At 44.0% G+C, this 23034-nt stretch overlaps 1 protein-coding gene across 1 annotated transcript in view; it reads left to right on the top strand.

The window, feature by feature from the left end:
* Positions 1-6213, top strand: part of LOC103810605 (phospholipase A2 inhibitor subunit gamma B-like) — a 6928-nt gene extending 715 nt beyond the window's left edge. Inside the window, exons 2-5 of the mRNA XM_009083517.1 lie at positions 543-659; positions 3498-3647; positions 3784-3924; positions 5834-6213. Of these exons, the coding sequence (XP_009081765.1) occupies positions 543-659; positions 3498-3647; positions 3784-3924; positions 5834-6057 (632 nt within the window). The 3' untranslated portion in view covers positions 6058-6213. The remainder of the gene's footprint in view (positions 1-542; positions 660-3497; positions 3648-3783; positions 3925-5833) is intronic.
* Positions 6214-23034: the final 16821 nt, after the last annotated feature.

Genomic DNA, 23034 nt, shown 5'->3' with positions numbered 1-23034 from the left:
CAGGTAGTTGGTAAAGTGGTTTCCCCTATTTCCTACAGAGAGATATGGTGTTCTCCAGTTTGCACAGAGCACAGTCAGTATGTCCTGGCAGCTCTGGTTCCCCAACCACTTGGGTGCCTCTACTCACTGCAAACAGAGGATTCAAGGTGTGTGAATCCAGGGATACCAGAATACCTGCAAGAATGAAGCAGTTTGTGGAGATGCTTTCATCAGCAACTCCAGGGAAGCCAAGCAAGCATCATTGCATAGGAGACATGGGAACCAGGCTGGGTATTGGTGGTTAAAATGTAAAATGCTACCCCAAAATGGCTTCCCCTTATGTGCCAAAGTGCAAGTTCATATTAGAATAAATAATAATAGAAATAATAAAATAAAAACCAAACAAAACCCCAAAACAACAAATATTGCACAATGAAACTGAAAAAATGAAGGAAGAGGAATGTGAAAAGTGCTGATCAAATGCTGAAGTTAAACATCAGTGAAAAGGGAAGTGAAATCCCTCATGACAGCTACACAGGAATGTATCCTCCTTCTTCCCCCAGGGACCTGCCTTCAGTGTGAAGTTTGTCACAGCATAGGAAAAAGCTGCTCTGGCCCCATGAAAACCTGCACTGGTGGTGAAGATACCTGTGGCATCATTCTGCATGAGGTCCTAATAGGTAGGTGAGACATCCACTATGGCTGTGTGCCAGTGTGGCGTTTGGACTGGGGCCAGGGAACATGTCTCTCTCCATTTCTGTCACTGGTATTTTGGTCCACTTTTCCTCTGGCAAAGGACACAGAGATGAGGATAGTCTGGAATGGGAAAAGCTCTCGATTCTTTTGTCTTGAGCAGCAGTTTCCTACAGCGAGGGTTTGGTTCTTAGCTGTGAAGGGGAGGACCTACACAGCATATTGGGAGGAGATAATGGCATTTAATTCCAGCTAAGGTGAGTAGTTGGTCAAGAGGCTGACAACCCGGACCATGAGCAGCACTAAGCTGCTGGCATCTAGCACTGATGATACACTGGTGATGTGTGGGGTGGGAAATTGACCTGCATCTGACTCCCTTCCTCAAGTACAGAAGGGGACACCATGCAACCAGGCAGTACCACCAGGACTGAGCTATCACCATATCATTGTAATTATCATCATAGAATAGTTTATGTTGGAAAGCACCTTAAAGATTGTCTAGTTCCAACCCCCCTGCCAAGGGCAGGGACAGGTTCCACTAGACCAGGTTGCTCAAAGCCTGACCCAATCTAGCCTTGAACACTTCAAGGAATGGGCAATCCACAGCTTCTTTGGGCAACCTGCTCCAGTGCCTCATCACCCTCACAGTCAAGAATTTCTTCTTGATATCCAGTCTAAATCTTCCATCTTTCATTCTGAAGCCATTCGCTCTTGTTCTAACACTCCATGCCCTTATCAAAAGCCTATCTTCAAATCTCTTGGAGCCCCTTTAGGTACTGGAAGGTGCTATGAGGTCACCCTGGAGCTTTCTATTCTCCAGGCTGAACAACCTCAGCTCTCTCAGCCTGTCCTCACAGGAGAGGTTGTCAGCAATTTACCATATCTCCATGATTGATAAGTCAAAGTTGGCAGTGAGCCCTGAAACAACTTCACATTACATTGTGTTAGTGTCAGCATGGTCATCATTCAGCTTCAGTGATGTGACTGTTGGCTTTTAGACTGGAGGCTGACTCATGTCCTACCAGCTTAGGTACTGACAACTTCAGTGCATATCTTCCTTCTGTTTGTGTAAAGCCAGCATTCATCCTTGAAGTACCTCAGTAGACTCAATGCAACTGCTCTGCTCCTCATTACACCTCTTGTGCTTGGATGACAGGGTAGGTCAGACTTGCCCATGTCAGGATGCTTGTGGCTGTGATGGACTGCGTGCTCTGCAGGCTGCATGAAGGAACGTGAGCTATGGATCAGAGGCATATGGGTCACACCATAATCATAGAATGTTAAGGGTTTGGAATGGACCTTGAAGGTTATCTAGTCCCAACCCCTTCTGCAATGGGAAGGGACACCTCCCACTAGACCAGGTTGCTTGAGATCTTATCCAACCCGGCTTTGAACATTTCCAGGGTTGAGGCATCCACCACCTCCCTGGGCAACCTGTTCCAGTAGCTCACCAGCCTCACAGTAAAGAATTTCTTTCTAATATCTAGCTTAAATTTCCCCTCTTTCAGTTTGTACCCATTAGTCCTTGCTCTATCACTAAAGTTCCTAATGGAAAGTCCATCCCTGGCTTCCCTGCAGGCCTCATTCAGATACCAGCAGGTTGCTATGAGGTCTCCACACAACCGTTTCTTCTCCAGGTTGAACAGTCCCAGCTTTCTCAGCCTGTCTCCATAAGGAAGGTGTTCCTGTTCTCATATCCATTTTGTGCCTCTCCTCTAGTCTTACTCCAACAGTTCCATGCCCTTCTTATGCTGAGGACACCAGAACTGTACACAGTACTCCAGGTGGGGTCTCACACGAGCAGAGCAGAGGGGGAGAAACACCTCCCTCAACATGCCGGTCATGTCCCTTTTTGATGCAACCCATGATTCAGCTGGCTTTCTGGCCTGTTAGTGTTGCTAATGCTGAGTTTTTCATCAACCATCGCCCCCAAGGCCTTCTCTACAGGGCTGCTTCCAATGACTTCTCTGCCCAGCCTATAGGTGTGTCTGGGATCACTCTTATCCAAGTGTAAGATCTCACACATCAACCCTCGCCCCCAAGGCCTTCTCTCCAGGGCTGCTTCCAATGACTTCTCTGCCCAGCCTATAGGTGTGTCTGGGATCACTCTTATCCAAGTGTAAGATCTCACACTTCACTTTGGTGAACTTCATGAGGTTGGCACCAGCCCACTTCTCAAGTCTGTCAAGGTCTCTCTTCATGGCATCCCTTGCCTCCAGCATGCCGACCATACCACACAGCTTGGTGTAGTCAGTGAACTTGCTCAGGGTGCACTTGATCTTATTGCCTATGTTGCCATCAAAGATGTTGAACAGTATTGGTCCCAGTCGCAACTCTTCAGTGACACCACTATACTGGTCTCCACATGGACAAAGAGCCATTGACCAGAATTCTTTGCTTGTGACCATCCAGCCAATTCTTCATTCAGTGAGTGGCTCATCCATCAAATCCATGTCTCTCCAATTTAGAGACAAGGATGTGATGTGGGACAGTGTCATATGCTTTGCATGAGTCCAGGTAGACCATGTCAGTTGCTCTGCTCCTATCCACCAATGCTGTAGCCCCATCACATATCACCAGATTTGTCAGGCATAATTTTCCCTTTGTAAAGCCATTTTGACCATTACCATCCACCTCTTTGTTTTCCATAATCTCTGCAGCTGGGGTGTTCTGGCTCACTGGTGATGTTTCTTGGGGGGCTCTGCTGTCCTCAGAATCCTTTCAGACTCCAAGACAGATTCTTAGAAGTTGCTGCAGGAACTAATGGGACAGGAAAGGAGTCACCTTATGATTAATGACTTGGCACTGCTTTCTGCTTGTTACAGGGGGGATTGCAATCCCTTCATCCATCAAGTCCTGCCTGCCATCCAGCATTTGCCACCTTGGCCCTATCAGCATGAACTATGGGAAGGTAAAAGCAAAGAGCCACTTGGCTTGCTGCACAGGCGATGACTGTCGAACCATCTCTGTCTCATGTAAGCTCTTCCTTATAGCCCATCCCCTCTCTGTCTGGCCCATCCCGAGATGAGGCCTTCCAGGCTAAGCCATCACCTGTATCATTCCTCTCAGTCCCTCATTAAAACCATTTACTGTCTGTCCCTTTCCTTCCAGTGCCACCAGAGGACAATGTGCCAAACGGATACCAGTGTCCTGCCTGCTACAGCATGGACTCCTTTCAGTGTGGTAATGAAATCGTAAACTGCACTGGATCTGAAACGCAATGTGTTGACCTTGCTGGACTAATGAATTCTGGTAACTGCCTTTTGTTTGGGGCTGTCTTTCATCTTTTAGGTAAAATGGGTGAAACTAGTCTAAGATGAAGCATCACCGAGAAATAAAAGTGGGCAAAAAGTGTGAAAGAAAAAAAGAGGAAGAGACAAGGAACTTAAAGTTGAAAACTGAAAGCTTAAATCTGATTAAAGGGCAGGGGTGTTTTTTCTTCCTTCTTCCCCATTATGCATGGATAACTGTTGGAATTCCTCATAGCACGGCATAACTGAGGTCAAGAGTGGAACTGGATTCCTGAAGCAATCTGATTCACGGGCATTTAACAAGTCTGACCTGCTTGAACCTGCTGGCCCTAGCTACTTTTCATGAGGGTGAATGTGTATCTAAGCCAGTTGCCAGCTCAGTAGAGATTCAAGTGGAACTATACAGAGTCACTGGCTTTCTGATGAAGTGATGCTGGCCACTGGGGACAAGTCACTATTATAGTGGTGTCTCTGCTTGTAGAGAGACAGGGACAGGTCTCTCCCCATGAACACTGCAGCTGAGCTGTTGGGGTTCCCAAAGCCCTTTCTTGAAAGGGAACTCAAGCCTTTGAAAGGCTCCTTCAGAAATCTTTTTCCCACCTCAGGACCTGTAATTAGAGGAACATAGGAAACAAATTTCCTGGTCACTCTCTTTTCCTCCCCTGCTGAATGTAAAAGACTTCCACCTTTCATGGCAGTCCTACGTGTGCTCCAGCAAGCAGAAACATGGAAATTAAGGGCAGTGATGCCTGCTGTAGAAGCAGACTGGAAAATAATTATCTCATGTATGGTTATGGATAAAGTTCCTCTGAGACCATAATATTGCCAGGTGATGATGTGATGCCTGTAGGTCTTTGCTATAGACTTTATAAATGTGTTGGCCAAACCCTGAATTAGATGATGTGACAACATGAAGGAACAGAAGAATTTTCTTAGTCACAGCAACGGAAATAAAGTGAAGCATTTAATTCAGTGCACCACTGAAATAAAAAATACTCCTGACTTGTCTTACCTTGATTGATCAGCCACTGTAAATAGAGAAGATCTGCGTGGTAAGATTAACTGTGCGGATGAAGCAGCTGTGTAGGTAAGCACAGGAAGGTGAGGAACTAATGATGCACCCTTACAAGTTACTTGTTTTGAGATAAAAATGTCCAACAAAGTATTCCATACCTCCACAACCTGTACAGCAGAGAAACGTGAACAGTGTTAGCAAAAGCATGCAACATGAGCAAGAATATCTGAACAGGGAGTTAGGCACCCAGAACCTGCTCAGGTGTCCTCCTCAGGCTGATACTCCAGTGGTGCTAAAGGACAAGTTTAGGTTTCAGTGGGCATGGCAGCAGATTTCTCTGTTGGTTTGGCTAAAATCCTGTAAGGCCTTCAGGATTTGATTAATCTTCAAAAATGGTTTAGGTTATATTTTCTTTGAGACTTCTCAAACACATGTCAAATCTAAGTGAGTGATAGTCATCCAGTTCAAATATCATGAGAGGGTCAGAGAAAGAAAGACACTGAATACTGTCATACAGTCCTGGTTTCTTTAGGAAGCCAGGTAAGGTTTGAGTAGAAGAATCTTTAAATATGAGAAAGAGAACTATTTAAGATCTTTTTAACTTTTAAATTTAAATATGTACAATTTTTAAATATCATCTTTACTCAGCAGAAAGAAAGGAGACAAACCCTAAACCCTTTGTATTTCAAGTCAACCAAGGTGACCTTGCTGTTTCTTCAAATTTGTTCAAATGATGGGAACAGACAGGAATTGTTGGGCTGGTCAGTTTGGACCCAGCTGAATGTAAGGAATGGGCAGTTCTTGGATTGGAAATGGGGACTACACTGGCTAGGCAGAGAATAACTATGGGGGCTGGATCTCCTGATGTATGGCATGTACTTTTTCTCCTGTGTAGGTGGACTGTCTCTGAAAGCTGCCATGAAGGGTTGTACCACCATTTCTGAATGCAATATGGTAGGAGATGGAAAAAGTAATCTGGGGATGATGGACATTAAGTTGAGGCGCTTCCAATGCAAACCAGCTTCTACATTGGACCGAGTGAGTTCTGGATTAGCCCCTCTACACACCATCTCCCTCCCTGTCCTGTTAGGATTCATCTTGGAGAAAATACTGTTCTGACTCTCACTAGTACTGCATTGAGCAAAACCCATGACAAACTCCAGCAGTGTTTTGCAACTGAGTCCCATTTGCTGTGGCTTCTCCTATGTAGGGAGGTTTTTTCAGATTAGCTCTTTCTTTTTTTATATTTTCACAGAATAAAGACAACCCTTACACATGTTTTGTTTCCTCGTTGGTTTAATCTGATTTACAATTTCATAGGTTCAACTACTGTGGGTTTTGTGTTGCATTCTCCCAGTGCTTTGTGCATACTGGGACCATGGGAGACTGCATGAGGTGCTGAAACACTGCATAGGCAATGGAAGCTCTCAAAACAGCCCTGGAGTTCACTGTCCCAGGATAAGCGGTGACTTTCAAAGTCACTTTTGCAGGCTCTGAAAATGACTGGAGGTGGGTTCCTGAAGAGGTTCACTGTGATGAGAGGTCACTTGCCTTTTTTCCATCCTTTGTATCCTTGTATCCAGGTTTGTCCATGGTAGGAGGAGTCCCTCAGCTCAGAGGGCTTTTTGTGGCCCTGGGCAGCCCTAAAATAGTCTTTGCTTCAGAGATGAGTAAGTGACATTTTGCTACAAGCCATCTGCTCCTGGCAAGAGGCGTTCTCCTGAAGATTGTTTTTCTTGCCTTACCAAATGCTCTCCCATTCAGTCTTAAGTTTCATGGTTATCTGGAATAACTTACCTTGGGAACATTTAATTTCATAAAATAGTCAATTTTCTATGGTGACAGACTGCTGGGAGTCCAAGTAATGGGAAACTTTGGCTCAATGCCTATTTCTCTTCTGTTGGCTAAACTACAGCCATAGCTGGCATAGCCTCCCCACTTCTACATTCACCAGCACCTGACTACTCAGCTTCAGCCACCTCCTTCCTAATGGGTATCCTCAGGTTGGTCTCACACAAAGACGCTGAAGAAAAACAGCACATGAGGCAGCATTGCCATACCTGGGGGATAGCATTGGCTGTGGGTTAAAGGAAAGAGCAGTGGCAGCTCTGGGAGATGCTGGAGTGTAGAGTGAAGGAGGGATGTTAGCAAACTTCAACATTTCCCTATGCATCTGTTCCCAGATGAGTGGCCGTTTTTTGGAGCAGACCGCAGGACTACTATGCAAAGTTCATGAATGTGCCTGTCATTAATAGTCCTGGCTCACAGTGCAAGTGTGCAGTGTTTTGAACATGGAGTTACAGGGTTCAAGTAATGCAATTTTGTCTCCTATTTCAGTGCTGTGTCAGAGAGCACTGTGGAAAGCACTGGCTGCTGAAACCAGATCATAAGGTGTGGTAGTAGTGAGATGACTATGCCTACACTTGTATGCATGAATATATATGTGATCAGCTTTCAACTTGCAGCATAGGGACTGCATGTTCTTGTAATTTCTGCCTCCCTCAGACTTTCTCTTCCTCACAAACAGGTTGCAACTCCTTTCTCTCTAGTATTCCCACCAAATTATTTGGGATAGAATTTCACATTATCTGTTATAATAAAGAGGTGTGAGTCTGGGAATGAAAATTAATTTTTGCGGTGGGGAGTAAACTGATAATACAGATTTAATGCAGGGAAAAGAGTCTGGTTAGACTCAGTTAATTATTTGCAGGGGCAGTACAATTACAGCATGGATGTTAGAGGAGTAATACAGCTGCAGCAATTGACTGATACTGCAGCGACCCACTCATTCAGCATATTTCCAGATCTGATAATATTCTGGAATTGTAAAAATTCTCTGTCTATGTAAGCACACTATCCCTGAACACATCTCCTGCACGTTCATGCAGAACATTACATTGCCCTCCATGGCACCCCCATGGCAGATCTTGACCTGCTTCGATGGCTCAACCCTTCACTTTCTGTTCATTCCACTTTGACGTGCGATGTTATCTGGATGGAAAAGCTGAATGGGTCTGTTCAGCCTGGTCAAGACTGGGGTGAGACACATCCCAAGAGCTATGATGCCTGGGTGGCATTTGGGGAGAACAAGGAGAAGGAGATTAGACAGCAATATTTCTGACAAGGGTTTGCGGTGCAGAGAATAGAAGCTGCCCATTTTGACCTTTAACTCAATGTTGTGGCAAACACAGCTGTAGCAAGCGGTGGCTGCATAAATGATGGAGTGGTAAGTGGCAACAACTCTGCATTTTTATGACTGATACATGAATGCTTGGTCCTGTTCCAGCATCCTTATTTTTAAATGCTGTTACAAATGGAAAAAATGAAATAAAATGTGTAACAGTGAAAGTCTTCAGGAGCATAAACCTGTGATTTTACTGAAAAGAAGACAGAGACGTGGCTTGTTTACAGGCTATAAACAGACTTATATGGCAATGATAAGATCTTAAAGAGCTCTTTTATACATGGGAGTGCAGCAGTAACCTGAAAAAACCAAAAGAGGAAAAGCTACACCATCAATATGCACAGATTGTAACCATTAGAGCAAAGGAGTCATCAGCTTTTGATGTCTAAAATCCAGCACGAAGGCCTTTCAGAAATAGATGTTTTAGTTGCAGGCAAGTTAAAGGCAGCTCAGGTAAAGCTGATAGAAATGTGATAGACTGGGCTATGGAGGTAGGTCATGAAATGGTGAACACTTCTAATGTCAAATTTGGCTCCTGGGGAGGGAGATGATGCTGAAGTGTGTTCAGATAAAAGCAACACAAAAGATGGCAAAAAAACCCCTGGTGGTGCCAATTTACAAAACCAAATCAAACAATGGGATCTTGGTATATTGAGAAAGAAGTGATAAATAAACGATATTTGCCTCTCAGTATCTGCAGGGTGTGACAAAAGAGGAGGGAGGATGTCCAGAGATTCCCTGTAAAACAAGCATTCTGGGGAACATGGAAAGCCCCATTGCTCACAGGGTTTAGTTGAGGATATGCAGCAAGGAGCCGTCTCTGAGGTCATAGACATGTTGGGGTGAGGCAAGGAGACATGGCAAAAACCCATCACAGTAATGGGAATGAGTTTTGCTGATTTTAATGGTCTTTGAACCAGGCCTTAGACATCAGACTGTGTTGCCTCCATCTGCAGCTTCTCCTTATAATATACACAAGCCCTACTCCCACACAGACACACACACAGAGACATGTAAATACCAGATCCTCCCTTAGATCCTGCAGATACTTTGTCTACCAGGCATTCAAGACACAGACACTAGCAGCTCTGGATGGATGGCTGCTGCCTTCCTCACCTCTGATACTGACCATGACAACTACAGCTTTGGTATTTGCATAGTGAAGAGGGCTCAGATCATTGTCTTCAGTTCCCAGACAGTGGAAAATTGGCCATGTCCTGCCATTCCCTCTATCTCTTCTGAAGTTTTGGCTCTTTTCCAAAATGCTGACCCCTCCAGAAAGCCTGGTGAGAGACAGAAAATCCATTGGTGATCTGAAACAGGAGATGGACATACAGGAATTTTGCCCAACAGGCTGGTGATTTTGTAGGGTAAAGGGCAGGTGAGGATTTGAGCTGTCATTTGGTGGAGACAGCCCTGAGGTATGTGGGTGGACTGAGGATGAGTGGGGCTGGAGAAGCTACAGAGAAGGGGCTTCGCCTCTCTGCAGCCATGCACCATGCAAGGCAGTTCTTATCAGATACTGAAATCCCTTTTCTCCTTCTTCCCAGAACAGCTAGTTAGGAATGTTTTTTCTTCCATTTTTTTGGGAAGCCCCCCGCAGTTTCACCCAGGAACTCAGGACACATTTTATCTGGCCAGAGCTTGGCCTGGGATTGCATTTGCAGAGGAATGCAAAGTTGTTCCTGTGGCTTTTTTGTTGGGGTGGTTTTTTTTTTGTAAAATATGATGACCATGTTTCCTCTAAGGAAGTTTTTCCAGCATCCTGGGCCAGCAGGTTCAGTGGGTGTTTTAGGGATTACATTTCTTTAAAGGCAGAGTGAAGGCAAACATTGAGTGAACAAGCAGTCTTTATTGCAGACAGGAACATGTGTCCTGATGCATACCGGAGACTTACCAACCTTTTCCATCTCTCTCACAAAAACATAGTGGGTCTTGGGCCCACTATCCTTCTGCAAGGGTAAGTGTCTCCATCTGAGCACATCTTCAAATTCCTGGGGTGGCCAAGTCAATATTGCTCTTGGAGATCAGGTTCTCCTGTTCTAATTATACTGCAGGTTCCCATATGTACTGAGAGACCTACCACTGACAGAGGCACCTCTACTCCACGCCTAATGTTGGGTGGGAAGGATCCCAACCCCAGGGTGCTGTCTTTTCCTCAGAGAACTTGTTTTACTTTAAAGCTGTGGAGCACAGAGACCAAATGCTCCACAGGTCACTGCACTCAGGAATAGGCTAACCTTGTGTCAAAGCCTGCATGGCCTCACCTCCTAACTCCCTGGACACGTCTACTGAATGAAAACCTGCTGTTCCTAAATTTTCACACATATATTTCTTTCTCTGGAATTGCAATTGTGAAGAACATCCATCTTGATTGCTGTCACAGGGAAGAAGCACCTCTCCCTTCCGATACATAGCTGAACCCTGGCAGACCATCTTAGGATCTTAGAATCATTTAGGTTGGAAAAGACCTTGAGTATCATTGAGTCCTCTCATGTATATGAGTGAAGAAAAACAAAATTCACCCCTGCTTCTACCATGAAATCACCTAAAAAAATCACTCCAAGCGACCATACGTCTAAGACTTACCAGTTATTAGGACAGTAACTGATGGGCAGGTCAGTACTGGGGCTGGATACTTGGTTGCTGCTACTGCAGAAACAGTTGCTTGTTTTTCTGATGTCACAGGTAAGTAGAACAGAAAGGTTCTTTCCACAGTTCACTGCCTCCCATGGTCACACCTCAAGTCTGATTTTGTGTCCAGGGTATAAACTCTTGAGCCTCCTGCCCAGAAACCTGTCTAATGCCCCGATGGATTCAGATTTTATGCTTCAGAAGAATCTCGTAGGGAGTATTAGGTAACAGCACACACATTCCAAGCAGGTTTCTTCTGGAGACACCCTGAGATGGTGTGGCTTGCTGGAGAAAAATGAAAACTACTGGCAGATGATTTCCAAGGAGATGGCTGTGGGCACTGGGTTCTGTGCAGGCTGACGGAAGCTGTAAAGCTGCAACTCTAGATAACTGCAAAGCCTCTTCTGAACCCCAGATGAGGAGTCATTTCACAGGGCTTGTTGGATTCAAAGAGGTTCATGCAATTTGAGAAGTAACTTGTCACAGTCCATGCAAAAAGTCTGGTTGGAGGGTTTGATTTGGTGGAGAAGCTTGTTCAAGTTGTAGGAGCTGATTCCACTCTGGAGAGGTGGGAGTTTTAGCAGGTAGTGGTGGGGGATGCTGATCCATTGGAATGACGCTCAGGTTATCCTTAAGAAGTCAGGCTTTTAATATGTTTAAGTTCCCACACAATGTGTATGTAAAAGTATAGGTTTTAAATGTTTTAATAGGTTAAATTCCTCCTTCCTTTTTCTTTGTCGTGTTGCTGAGTCCAAAACTGAGTACTCACATGCAGTGACAGTGGTCTAGCACAAAGCTTTTTTGGCCAGATGTTTTTGAGAAAAGTGACTGTCTTCTTGGTCTAAGACTGCAGCTGTGGCTTTATTTATCTGCCTTGTGGTCTTGAACCTCTGTGGGCCACTGAAGAAATTTGCAGACGCGAGCATGGGAAACTCTTTTTTCCCAAAATGAGAGCTGAAATAGTCAATATGTGCATGATGGTGAGAGGGGTGATGTAAGAAATTCATCATAGTGTTATGATATTTGTCAGATTACAGGAACTGAATATGATAATCACAATTATGCACTAAAGTTGCTATAAGCTGCCAAAACTTCTAACGAGTAACATGAGGCATGACTGGTCCCAGACTGAATGCAGGTATTTAGGGCATTAATGACCTGTGGGTAATATAAAAACTATAGAATCATGGAATCACAGTTTCATTAAGATTTGAAAGCACCTTCAAGATCAAGTCCAACATCTGACTGAACACCACCATGCCCACTAAACCATATCATGAAGTGCCACATCCACTTCTACTACATGGTAAGTAGACCTCGTTGCTAACCAACATCATTCAAGTGTTATCAAGTAACTAACTAATACCATTCCCCACTCCAGCTTTTCTTCCCTCCAGTTTTGTGCAGAAACTCCTGCCTGTGGGCTCTATTCCTGTCATCTGGTGGTAAAGGTTAAGGGTAAACTCTGACAAACAGCTGTGGAAACTCCTGGTTTGCACCCAGTCATTGAAGGTCAGTCCCTGCAGAAAACCCAAACAGTCTGGACCAGACCCAATTTGTGCATCTGATATATATCTTTCTCACTTATTTTTCATGAATTATTATTTTGATGTTTCATGTCTGGTTAAACAGCAATTATGGTGACTCAGACTGTGCAGAGGGAGACTCTCTTGCTGTTTAGGACAGTCCTGAGAATGACAAGGGGAAGGACTGATGTGGGATCAGACTCTGTGAGGCACATTCCCAGTATATATTCACCTTCTCCTGCACTTTATCCACACTGGCACCCTGGTTGTGGACTCATCTCTGTTGCCCATCTGCAGCACATGAGAAACTGCTTAACCCTCCCTTTTCTATGATTCACAGGAAAATGGTGTCTGTTTGGTGATCTGTGGGACCTGCTGGAGCCCTGCAGCTATTTCTGGCACAGGCTCTTCCTTCCCCCGCATCTAGATATCCTGCTACTTCAGCCCCAGCTCTGGAACAAACCCTCCCTGGCTGAGCTGCACTGCCACAAACCCCACAAATTCATACCAGCCCAGCTTTTCAGCTTTCTGATGCCTCCACAATCCATGGGAAAGAGACAGAGCGGGAGGGCTTGTTTAAGATCCAGGCAGTTATGCTGGCTTAGGGTTTATGACTGAAGTGAGAGCTGGCTGGCAGCTCAGCATGGGGAAATAATGAGCAGGATATCTTTGAGAGGAACAGAGTAGAGAAAAATCAGATTTTTTTTCCTTGAAATGATATTTTCCTTTTGCTATTGTTGGCAACTCTAGGGGAAGGTTCACCTCTTTGTTTCCCTTCCTATGACAAGGCGTTCACCTTTCTCAAGGTGGTGTCTCGGGAAAGACATAAACTGGCACCAGATTCACCTTTTTCTTCTGCATTTTTGGCTTTTGGGTTTCAGTAATAGCTGGATTTCTTCATCAAGATAGGAGGTCCATGGAAAATTCAAAGAAATAAATTGAGCTTTTATGCCCTAAACTGGACTATTCATCTCCTAGCTATTATCCTGACAGGCTTCAGTTACAGACATGAAAATGAGTAAAATAACTGGAAAAAATTCATTGACAGAGGCAAATACATGACAAAAATCTGAAAAAAAAAATTTCAAACAAAAAATCAGCCTAGCAGGAAGAATATTTTCTGATGTGGACTTGGCAGCTGGCAGATCTTAATGCCACATGCTAAGGGTGGTAAAGGTCCCTTCCCTATTCTTATTCTGCTTTTCCTGATTGTGCCCTGGATCAGCACAACAAAAGATGGTAAAACTGCAACAGTTGCAGAGGGTGGTACTTCCTAACATAATTTTGGCCTGTTCCAGCACTTCACAGAATTGCTTTTCAAAGACAAATGTTCACCAGTTTCATGGAAAACCATAGTATCTCATAAAAAACAGAGACAGAGGAACCTCAAGATTCGTTAGAAATTGCACCCTTTTGCAGTGCTGCAGGTTGCAATTCCTCTAGTTTCACTGGCTTACTCTGGAACTCCTCCTGAAAATTGTCAGACAGGGAAACCAGAGTTCCCTGGGGACCAGGTGGGCTCTTCATGGGGTCACATCTTCAGTGAGGATGCAATTTCTTGGGACTTCATGCATATTGCCCAACCCAGTGTCCACTCAGTTACTCATGAGTAAGGGAATTTCCATTTCTCTTAGTCAAGTCCTTTTCATTCTTAGGAGCATGCACAATTTAGCAGACAGTTAGAGGCTGTCTTTCAGATGAAGCTTTATTACTGCGTTTATTTTTTTTTCCATTTCCCTCTTTGTTTTTTTCTGATAATTACTTGCACTTCCTTAAAATTAGCTTGAAAGTGACTTTAATGAGCTCAGAAGACCTTTTACAGGTTGCAGCACATTTGACCTCACCCTTCCACTGTTTCCCTTATTGATACTGAGGGTTATCCTGTACTAAATTGGTGCATAAAGTTCACAGTAGTGTCATTTTTCAGTATTAAAAAAACTATTTACCTTGGGGAATAAGGCATTTAATTTACTTTTTCTTCTCCATTTGTTTCCTCTTCCCACACTATGTCCAAAAAACCATGATTTCTACCATATTTTTCATCTAGTAAGAGATGTCTAAGACTTGAATTTGCTCACACTTCTGTGAAAACTGGCAGCCAGACAGAGCACAAAGAGCCATATTATTGGTGTTCGCTGCTCCCTTCCCACAAGCCAACAGCAGAATTCTGCACAATATGCAATTCACATGCTGTTGATCAAGGAGCACTTAATCCTAGGTAATAAAGCAATTCAGATGTAGCTCCATGTCAGTCACAGCACAGGACCTAAATCTCCAGCCAAACTAGTAGCAGATTCTGGATGGAGCTACAAGAATCAGGGTGGAGGAAATTAGTAGAGGAACTGTAGGAAAGGACACATTACTAACTCCATCACTCATGGAGCAATTTATTTTTAGAAGTGTCTTTTCCCCACAAGAATAATTTTCTTTTCTTTGCCATTTCCAGACATATTTCTCATGTCTTTAGCAACTCCATCACGTCTGGATTCTTGGACTCTGCATTTGGTCCATGCAAGATGATGCCAAAAGTGGTCATAGGCCACAGAGAAAAGCCATAAAAGTGGAGAAGCTGCTGCTTATCAGGAGCTGTAATGAATTTATAAGAAGAGTGAAGGCAGGGGATGAAGCTCGCATCCAAAAGACGTGCTTTATGTAAATGTCCTCTCCACTATTGGAGCTGATCCCCAATTCCTTTTGCTGTTGTCTCTAACTTCCATTGGAATCACTGCTTACCCACATGCACTGCAAACTGGGAGACAAACAGAAAACCAGAGCATTAGCAAGAGGACAGTGGGCACCTTTTGAATGGCCAACTTTGTGACCCTTCTTGGCATTGGATGCTGAGTCACTTTGTATATCTGACTGTTTCTTTCGTGATTGAATGGCAATTGATGAGCATGAGAAATCTGCTCCAGTGCTGGAGACTGGGCAGCTGCAAAATTGTTTTCCTTTATTTGCTTCATTTGTGTCTGCCCAGATACTGCTGCACACCCTTGGGAGAGTCCATGTGTTTGCTGCTGAGGGAGAGTGTGCCAGCAGAAGACATGTGGCTGTATTCCCTGCACAGCAGGTGAACTTCCTCTGCAATCCTCAGGTATGTTGGTCACTGTGGATCAGACTGGGAGGATACCATGAGCAGGATGTAAAGGTAAGAGGACATTACTGGGAGTACATCCAGTGGGGTGGGATCATATGGTTCTCTCTGTTGTAGGCAATAAAGCATAAGGTGAGTCATCTTTTCCTGCACACAGTCTTGATGTGTTGCTTGTTGCTTTGCACACCTTCAGTTTAAGAAAATAAGCTGTTTTGACAGAGCTGCTGATCAAAAGAAACTCTTCCTCTGGGACTGCTTGCTAGAATACATAATGAAGATAGGGGATATTTCCAGAAAACCTGCAGAAGGCTGTCTCAAGTCACAAGGTACTGGTGACTGGGAGGGACCTTGAAAACTGTCAAAGCCCAATTGATCTGTTGGGGCAGAGCATTTTTTACCAAATCTCACAATTTTGTTGCAAGTCTAGTTTTTAAAAAGTCTGTTCTTTAAAATCTGATTTATGGAAATATGTAGAAACATAGGGGCCTTTACATATTTCTTGACTTAAAATGGTTGCTTTCTCCTATGTGGAAAACGTGTTTCAAATCTGCACGATTCCTCCATTTCCTTGCGGTCTGTCTGCAGTGGGCCCCTAACAAATATAGTTCTCCCACTTTTCCTTCCCCATATTCCCATTCCCCACAACCCATTTCAGAAAGGTGAGGCTGGAACTCGTTTGCCTTTGTCCTTGGGAAATCAGGACTAGTATTTGGAGGCTACATATGATAGAGACGACTGGAAGTCATAGAAAGAAAAGTCCCCAAAACTCTGTAACGATACACTCCAACCCAAGTCACACTTTTCACTCTTGAATAATGTCTTATGAATATATACTCTGTTGGCTGCTGTGAACTAATCCCTGTGAAGAACACTGTACTTTACACACAGCGAGGAGCCACCATGTGAAATGTAAAGGAGAAGGCTGACAATTCTGTTTTTAAAGCCAGACTGTACAGCTTTGAACTCCCACACTACACTTTCCTATCAGAAAGTGAAATCTTCTTAGCATGAACATTTTTCTGGGATAAAAATTAATTTCAGGTGAAGTTTGGCATAGGGAAATTGAAACCAAGTAACTTTGCTGAGTTGTTTTAACAGTAAAATCTGGGTTAATTCAAGCCTCTGTAACTTCTAAGAAGTATAATTTCAGGCTATTCTTGTCTCTGTTGTTACTTATCAGATGGACTTCTTGCACAAGTTACATGTCAGTTTGGTTTCTACCTCTGCCTGCATGGTGGCAGACGAGTTTTGGGAGATAAGGAGATTTCTGTGACAGTTTTTGGACTCTTCAGCTGCTTTCACTGATGCTCAGTCTGTCCTGTGCACAGATAGTGTTAGAGCAAAGATTGATCAGGAAAGACCTGAGGATAATGTGATGAGTATGGCAGTGAGAAATATGTTTCTCTCTTTCTTTCCAAGCTGTGGCTCTTGTTGGAAAGGTGTTTCCAGCTTCAGATGGAGTTCTTTGGTGAGAATTACCTTCTCAAAGAACAGCTCTAAACCTGAATTGGTGGATCAAAGACAGCAAGCCTGTGCATTGCCCTGGATGTAAATGATCTCTCCCTCACTGGTTATTTCAGATCACAGCTCTTTTGCAGATGTAAGAATTTGTGAGAAAGAACAGTTTGGATAAATTAAAGGCTAAACTGACTGGCAAAGATAAGGTGAGGGTAGGCTAATGTGTGGGCACAAGCTGGGAGTAGGTGATATATTTGTTTAAGGTGATGCCTGGAAAAGACCCAGCAGGAGCATCTTGAATAGCTGCAACTATTTTTGAGAGTAATAGTTGTCCTATGCATCCTCAGACAACTAAACCAGGCAGCACAGGCTTCAAGGGAAAGGATTTGTATAGGGCTCACTCGTGTCTTTGAACTCACCATCTGAAGAGGGTTTCTCAGCTCTGCTAGTGCCTGATGAGTCTTGGGTTTCTGACTGCTTTTCTTATGCTACACTTTGAAAATTGTTATGTGCAAAGATGAACACATTACATTCATACAGAGCTAAAAGCTTTATTAATATCTCAATCTAATCAAGACATAATAAATTCATTATTAGTCCAGCTGCAATAATACTAACCCTTGTAATCCAGATTAATACAGAAAACCTCATTAGGAATAATACTCTTAAAACTGTTATAAAAGAAAATTTGGTATATCTAATCCTCCTCTCCAATGCTATCCTCACCTTCTGATGTCCCTGAGTCTTGTGGTTAGTGGCACTGGCCTCTCCAAGCACAGAGGTGGTGTGCTGTCTCTGTGAGTCCTCAATGTTCTGAGCTATCAGTGTGAGAAGCACAAAGGTCGAGGCTGTTCCTTCCTCCTCAGGCCTGCAGTCTTCTTGGGGCTATTTTTATGTTTTTTTATCAATACACTCTCTTTCCTTCTTAGTAGTTTCCAGGTAAAGTTTAAAAGTTGCACAACCACTTTCACCAGCCTGAATTAACATAAAGGGTTATTTTTTGCTATGCAGTGGCTAGCTATGCTTGCCATTTTACCATATAAGGTATCACAGATAAAGCTAGAACAGGTTGTACAGAAGTTATTTGATGTCTAGAAATAGTTAATGTAAGCTAACACCAGCTCAGGTCAAGATAAGCCTGGAGACATCCTGAGATGCCAAAGCTTATGTCTTTCACTAATAATTTAAAAAATTATATTTACTGGTCTACATCAGTGCTTTGACAAATACAGACCTCCAAATAATGTTGGATCTCGTGGCTGTGAGAGAAGGTCCCAAAACACAAGAAGATGTTATGTGCAGGGACCACAGGACCCTGTTTGGTGAGTTTGTGAGATCCTTGTTCATAAACAGTCATGTTAGTATTGCTCCTGTTCACTCATCCTAGCAGTGCAATGAAGCCATCAGTAGTGTTACTTATGATGTGCACATTATTGCTGATGTCCTTAGTGAAAGTCTTACCATTGCAGGGCTGTACTGAGAGCTGGTGGGATGGTTTTTTTGTCCCAGGATGCAAGGAGAATTTGTCTATTCCTGGCTCTCTTCATCTTTTTTTCCCACTGTATGTTTGTTCTGTTGAGATATCATCTTTGGGACAAGGACTGTATTGTCTCTCTTTTCTTTCTTCTTTCTCTGACCTTTGTGACTTTGTCTTTAAGTCTCTGAGGTGGCAGGAGAGAACCAGTGCAGCAAAGGTTTTTGTAATGAACAGTGCTGTCAGGATTCCCTTTGGGATGATGAGCAGAGACTCGGGGCTCTTCAATCCCAGAAAGAATTTTTTCCTATAAGCCAGATGCAAATAGATGTATATTTTTAATACCCCTTCCTGTGCCTTATGTTACACTTTTCTACAGTGCTAGGCCTACTGCAGCTGGTGGTCAGCTCAGAGATGCTGTGGGTGTCTGTGTGGATCGGTGTGTGCTTGCTTTTCCCCAGGAAAAGTCAGTTCTTCCCCTTCCAAGGGGAGGGGAGGATGTCAGTCCTACACCGGAGTGGCTTCTCAACGGCAGGAGTGCTACTGCCACCTCTTGGAACTGGGAATAAGAAATGATCCCAGCATGGGAGGCACTGCCAAGGTGCACTGGAAGAGGCTGGCATGTGAGAAGCACAGGGTTCTCACCTCTTCATTTTGATCATGCCTTTCACATAGTAAGCTGTGCTCTGGTGAAGGGCAAAGATCTCAAACAGGTGTGATTTTTGGTCTCATCCAGATCATTAACCAGCACAGGATTTATGCCAACATTCGGTTTCAAAAGGGCATTTTTCTCAATTCAGGATTTAAATTGTGTGTGATGTATCCCTCTGCAGCTTCCAGGGGTGGCTGTACAGCCGTGCAATGAATGTCACCTTTTTGAAGATTTTACTGCCTCTAAAATGCAATTAAAATACTTCACTGCTATATGCATTGCTGTAAATGTGATAAATGGAGGGATGGAAGCCAGGTTGTTTTGAAGTCACATTAAGATCTGACCTGCTCTCTATGTAACTACAATCACTACTTCTGTTCTTCTTCTTTGCTATCTCAGTTCTTAAGTGGTGCTTATCAGCATAATATTTGTGTGCTATCTAGGAATGCATTAAGCAACAGATGTTGCATGTTTAATTGTCATCCTGCTCATGGAGGAAAAATGTGTGTAATTATATTGTTTTGTTTGAAATCCTCATTGCACCAAGCAAGTCTCTCCCTTGCTTTTTCGCAAAAGCACACGTGTGGACACACATGTAGAGCTCTCCTTTTAAGCTTGTGGAGGTACACCAGAAGGTAGAGAAGTTTGTGACAGCTTTTAGCCCTGGGGAAGTTTTCCTCTACAGAGTGTGGCTGCCCCCACACAGACTCTTCCTCCCACACAGGACAGAGTTCATTACTGCTCAAAGGAGCCAAATGAGAGACACTATCAAGGGCAGCCAAACCTCTTTTAGACAGTTTGGCCTCCTGCTAGCAAGACCTTAGAAAACAGGGAGTGAAGGTGATTTGCTCTTCTCTGGAAATGTGGTGGCACCTTGTAGCAGCCCAGGATTCAGAGGGAGCCTACCATGGTCAAGCCTGTCCAGGCCCATCCATCCATTGAGTCATTTTAGGACTGATGTCTCAGAGTTGGGAAAGGAAGACTCCTTGCCTCTCTAAAGCAGCACCTGCTCCAGGTGGGAGAAGCAGTGAATGCTGGTGGTATTTTCTGAACTGGGAAGAGCAAAAGTCAGATTTGGAGGTGCTGGGCTCAGACTCTACAAGGAGTGTAGGTGACCTTTTCGCTGCTTGAATCAATCCTTGATTCTCTGTGATTTGTTCACCAACAGAAGGTGACAGTTTGTCGCAATATGTAGCAATTGATGATACAGTCTGACAACACTAGGATTGACAAAACCAGCAAACCCCTCTGAAGAGCTTCTGAAAACAGTTCGAGGATGCACAAAGGCATGTTCAATAACTAACAGGAACTCTCCAGGATGATCTGCTTTCCTGGTCATAAAGGTTTGTCTGAGGGACACAGACTAGATTCAAGAGCTGGTGTCTCCAGTCTCCCTCTCTCCAGTACCCTCTGTACAATGGCTCTCCGTTGGCCAGCCAGGGGAGACTCCTGTTCAGGCCCTCCTGAAGAGCCTGCAACCATCCCCCATAGCACTACAGTCACAGGACTCATCCAACCAGATTTCACTTATGCCAATGATGTCAAATCTCTGGGACTGAGCCAAAGCTTTAAGCTCCTCTTGTTTGTTTCTCATGCTGCACGCATTGCTATAGAAACATTTGAGGTGTGGTTCCATATAGCCAACACCTCTTGAAGTGGAATAAGTGACCCCAGTAGTTTCTGCTCCCTGAAGTTTTGATGACCCATCCCTCTGGCTATCACTGGCCAGCCTAGTATTCTCCCTTACCCCCTTCCAAATTAGATAAAGCTCTACCAACTAGCCCTGCCAGCTCCTGTGCTAGAATTCTTTTTTCTTCTTGAGAAAGGTGCATCTCATTGAGTTTCAGCAGATCAGGTATTTTATAAATCAACACATGGTCCTGGGTTTCTGTCTCCCATAGTGCTGCTGCACAAACAACACCAGAGTTAGTCTGGGCGCAGGGCCCCCCTGCTGCCCAGTCTATCCTCAAACAGTCCTTCTTGTTTTCCCCCAGATATTTTCCTCCACTTTTTTCCCCACTCAGATTCCTCTGTTTTTACCCCTGTCATTTTGGGGTGGTTGAAATGGAACCTAAGCCAAAAGCTGCCCTGTCTGAGGCCAGCCCAGGGCTAGAGCTCAGAGCAGGGACCCATCCTGCTGTGGAGATCCAGCCAAGACCACTGTGTTGAGTGATTGCTCCAGCTGTTGCAATGGATGACAACGGTGCTGTGGGTTCTGTGCAGTCTGGCTGTTCGCTTCTAGCTGGGGCTAAAGCACCCTCTGTGATTTACAAGCCCTCTGTGCCCTGAAAACTATTGCTGGCAGCAGGACTCCTGTCTTGATCTGCAGATCTCCAGCTTTTGAGTTTTGCAGGTACTAAATATTGGGGAGATGATGTACTCTGCCTCAGCTCCTGAAGGAATGGGGATACATAAACTTGCTGTGTCAGTCACATTTGATGTCTCTCCTTGGCATCAGGCTACAACACAACCATGCTGGCAGGCTGGTTGGAGAGCAGCTGTGGAAGAAATATGCAAAACATTCTTTCAAAGGGCCTTCATTTGTTCACCAATGATGACCTGAAAAAGATATTTCTTTCAAATATGTTTTACTAAAAGGGAGGAGGGTCTGAGTAGGGATTGGACTGGACAGGGTAGTGGGGCAGACAACTGTAGTGCAGGAAAGTGGTCCATGGCACATTTAATCAATCATTCATGGAAACCATGACGTGAAACTGTATGAATGCCAGAGAGGGACTATAACTGCCAATTCTGCGGCACTTTCTGTACACAGCCATTGACTGACGCTCCAGTGAGTCATTCACATGGCATTTTCCCAGATCTGATAATTATACTGAACTATGAGCAACTCTCTTATCTATGCAGATTTTTTTCTTTTAAACATATTTCATGCACCTTTGTGCATAACATAACATCGTTATATGTGTAATTGCATATTCTAGATCTCTATCCACTGTTTCTGTCTTTTGCTTACGTTTGTCTTGGCTTTTGATCCTATCGTGTGCTGCAGGACTGATCTGGCAGGATGGGTCAGTGCTTGAAAGGGAAACCTCTGATTCAAGCTGAGTGCTGCAGCAAGTGGTGACAGCATCCGGGAGGGATGCACTCCTTTCAGGCAGGCAGCTGGTTGGGTGGGATACTGGGCACGAGAGCACTGTTTTTCTTATATATTTATGGTCATCCAAGCCAAACATCAGCAGATACTGCAGGGTTTTTCTATGGAATTTGCAGGTTTTTTCCCAGTTCTGGGTTGTCAGCAGACAGGGAGAAATTCATGGGCATCAGGACTGCTTTCACTAAAGGATCTATCTTCCTTCCAAAAAGTAGATGGGTTGAGTTAGCTAATATAAAACTGTAAACAGAATAATTTAGAGTTTGACCCTGGGTTTCAGATTAGGGTCAGCCTCTTGAGAATTTAAAGGTGATCATGATTTCTTAATCTCAGTTTCTCTGTGTTGATCAGTCTTAACAAAGTTAGCAAGTGTGAATCAACAAATGCAAATTATGAACAGGCTTTTTTCCGCAGTGCTGACAATCTAGAACATAACATGTTTATGTCACTGCTGGATCATATCTTGCTCTATGCAGATGATGATCAGGGCAAGATGTCTTCCATCAGGCTATTGCCTATGGGTACAAGGCATTTGTGATGGATTATTTTGGCAGTGCTCCCAAACAAGTCAGACTCCAAAAAACATGGGGTAATTGTATGACAAAAATCTAACGAGATCTTATCCAAAGCTCCTGAACAAACACATGCTCTCAAAGCTCAGCTTCAGACCAAGCAGATTGTTACGAAGCCAGGCATCTCTGCTCCCCTGTACCACACTGTGGCTGCAACGAATGTGCTATATTACACACAATTGCTGAATGTAAGATTTCCCCTTTCCTGCTTCTAAGGTGGTTACCAGTGTGGACTTCGAAGCGGTCTTGTGAGTTCTGAGGATTTTGTTGACATTCTAAATTTCCAGAAAAGCACATGGCAAAGCTCGTGGTACTTGAAAGGAAGTGAGACCCTGCTTTAAGACTCTTTTTCCCCAAATTGTAGCTGCCACATGCATCAGGGATGGGACT

The sequence above is a fragment of the Acanthisitta chloris genome, unplaced genomic scaffold (assembly GCF_000695815.1).
Source record: "Acanthisitta chloris isolate BGI_N310 unplaced genomic scaffold, ASM69581v1 scaffold14680, whole genome shotgun sequence".
Taxonomy (NCBI): Eukaryota; Metazoa; Chordata; class Aves; order Passeriformes; family Acanthisittidae; genus Acanthisitta; species Acanthisitta chloris.
Note: the sequence above shows the minus strand (reverse complement) of the source record. Positions and strands in the feature narration are given on the sequence as shown.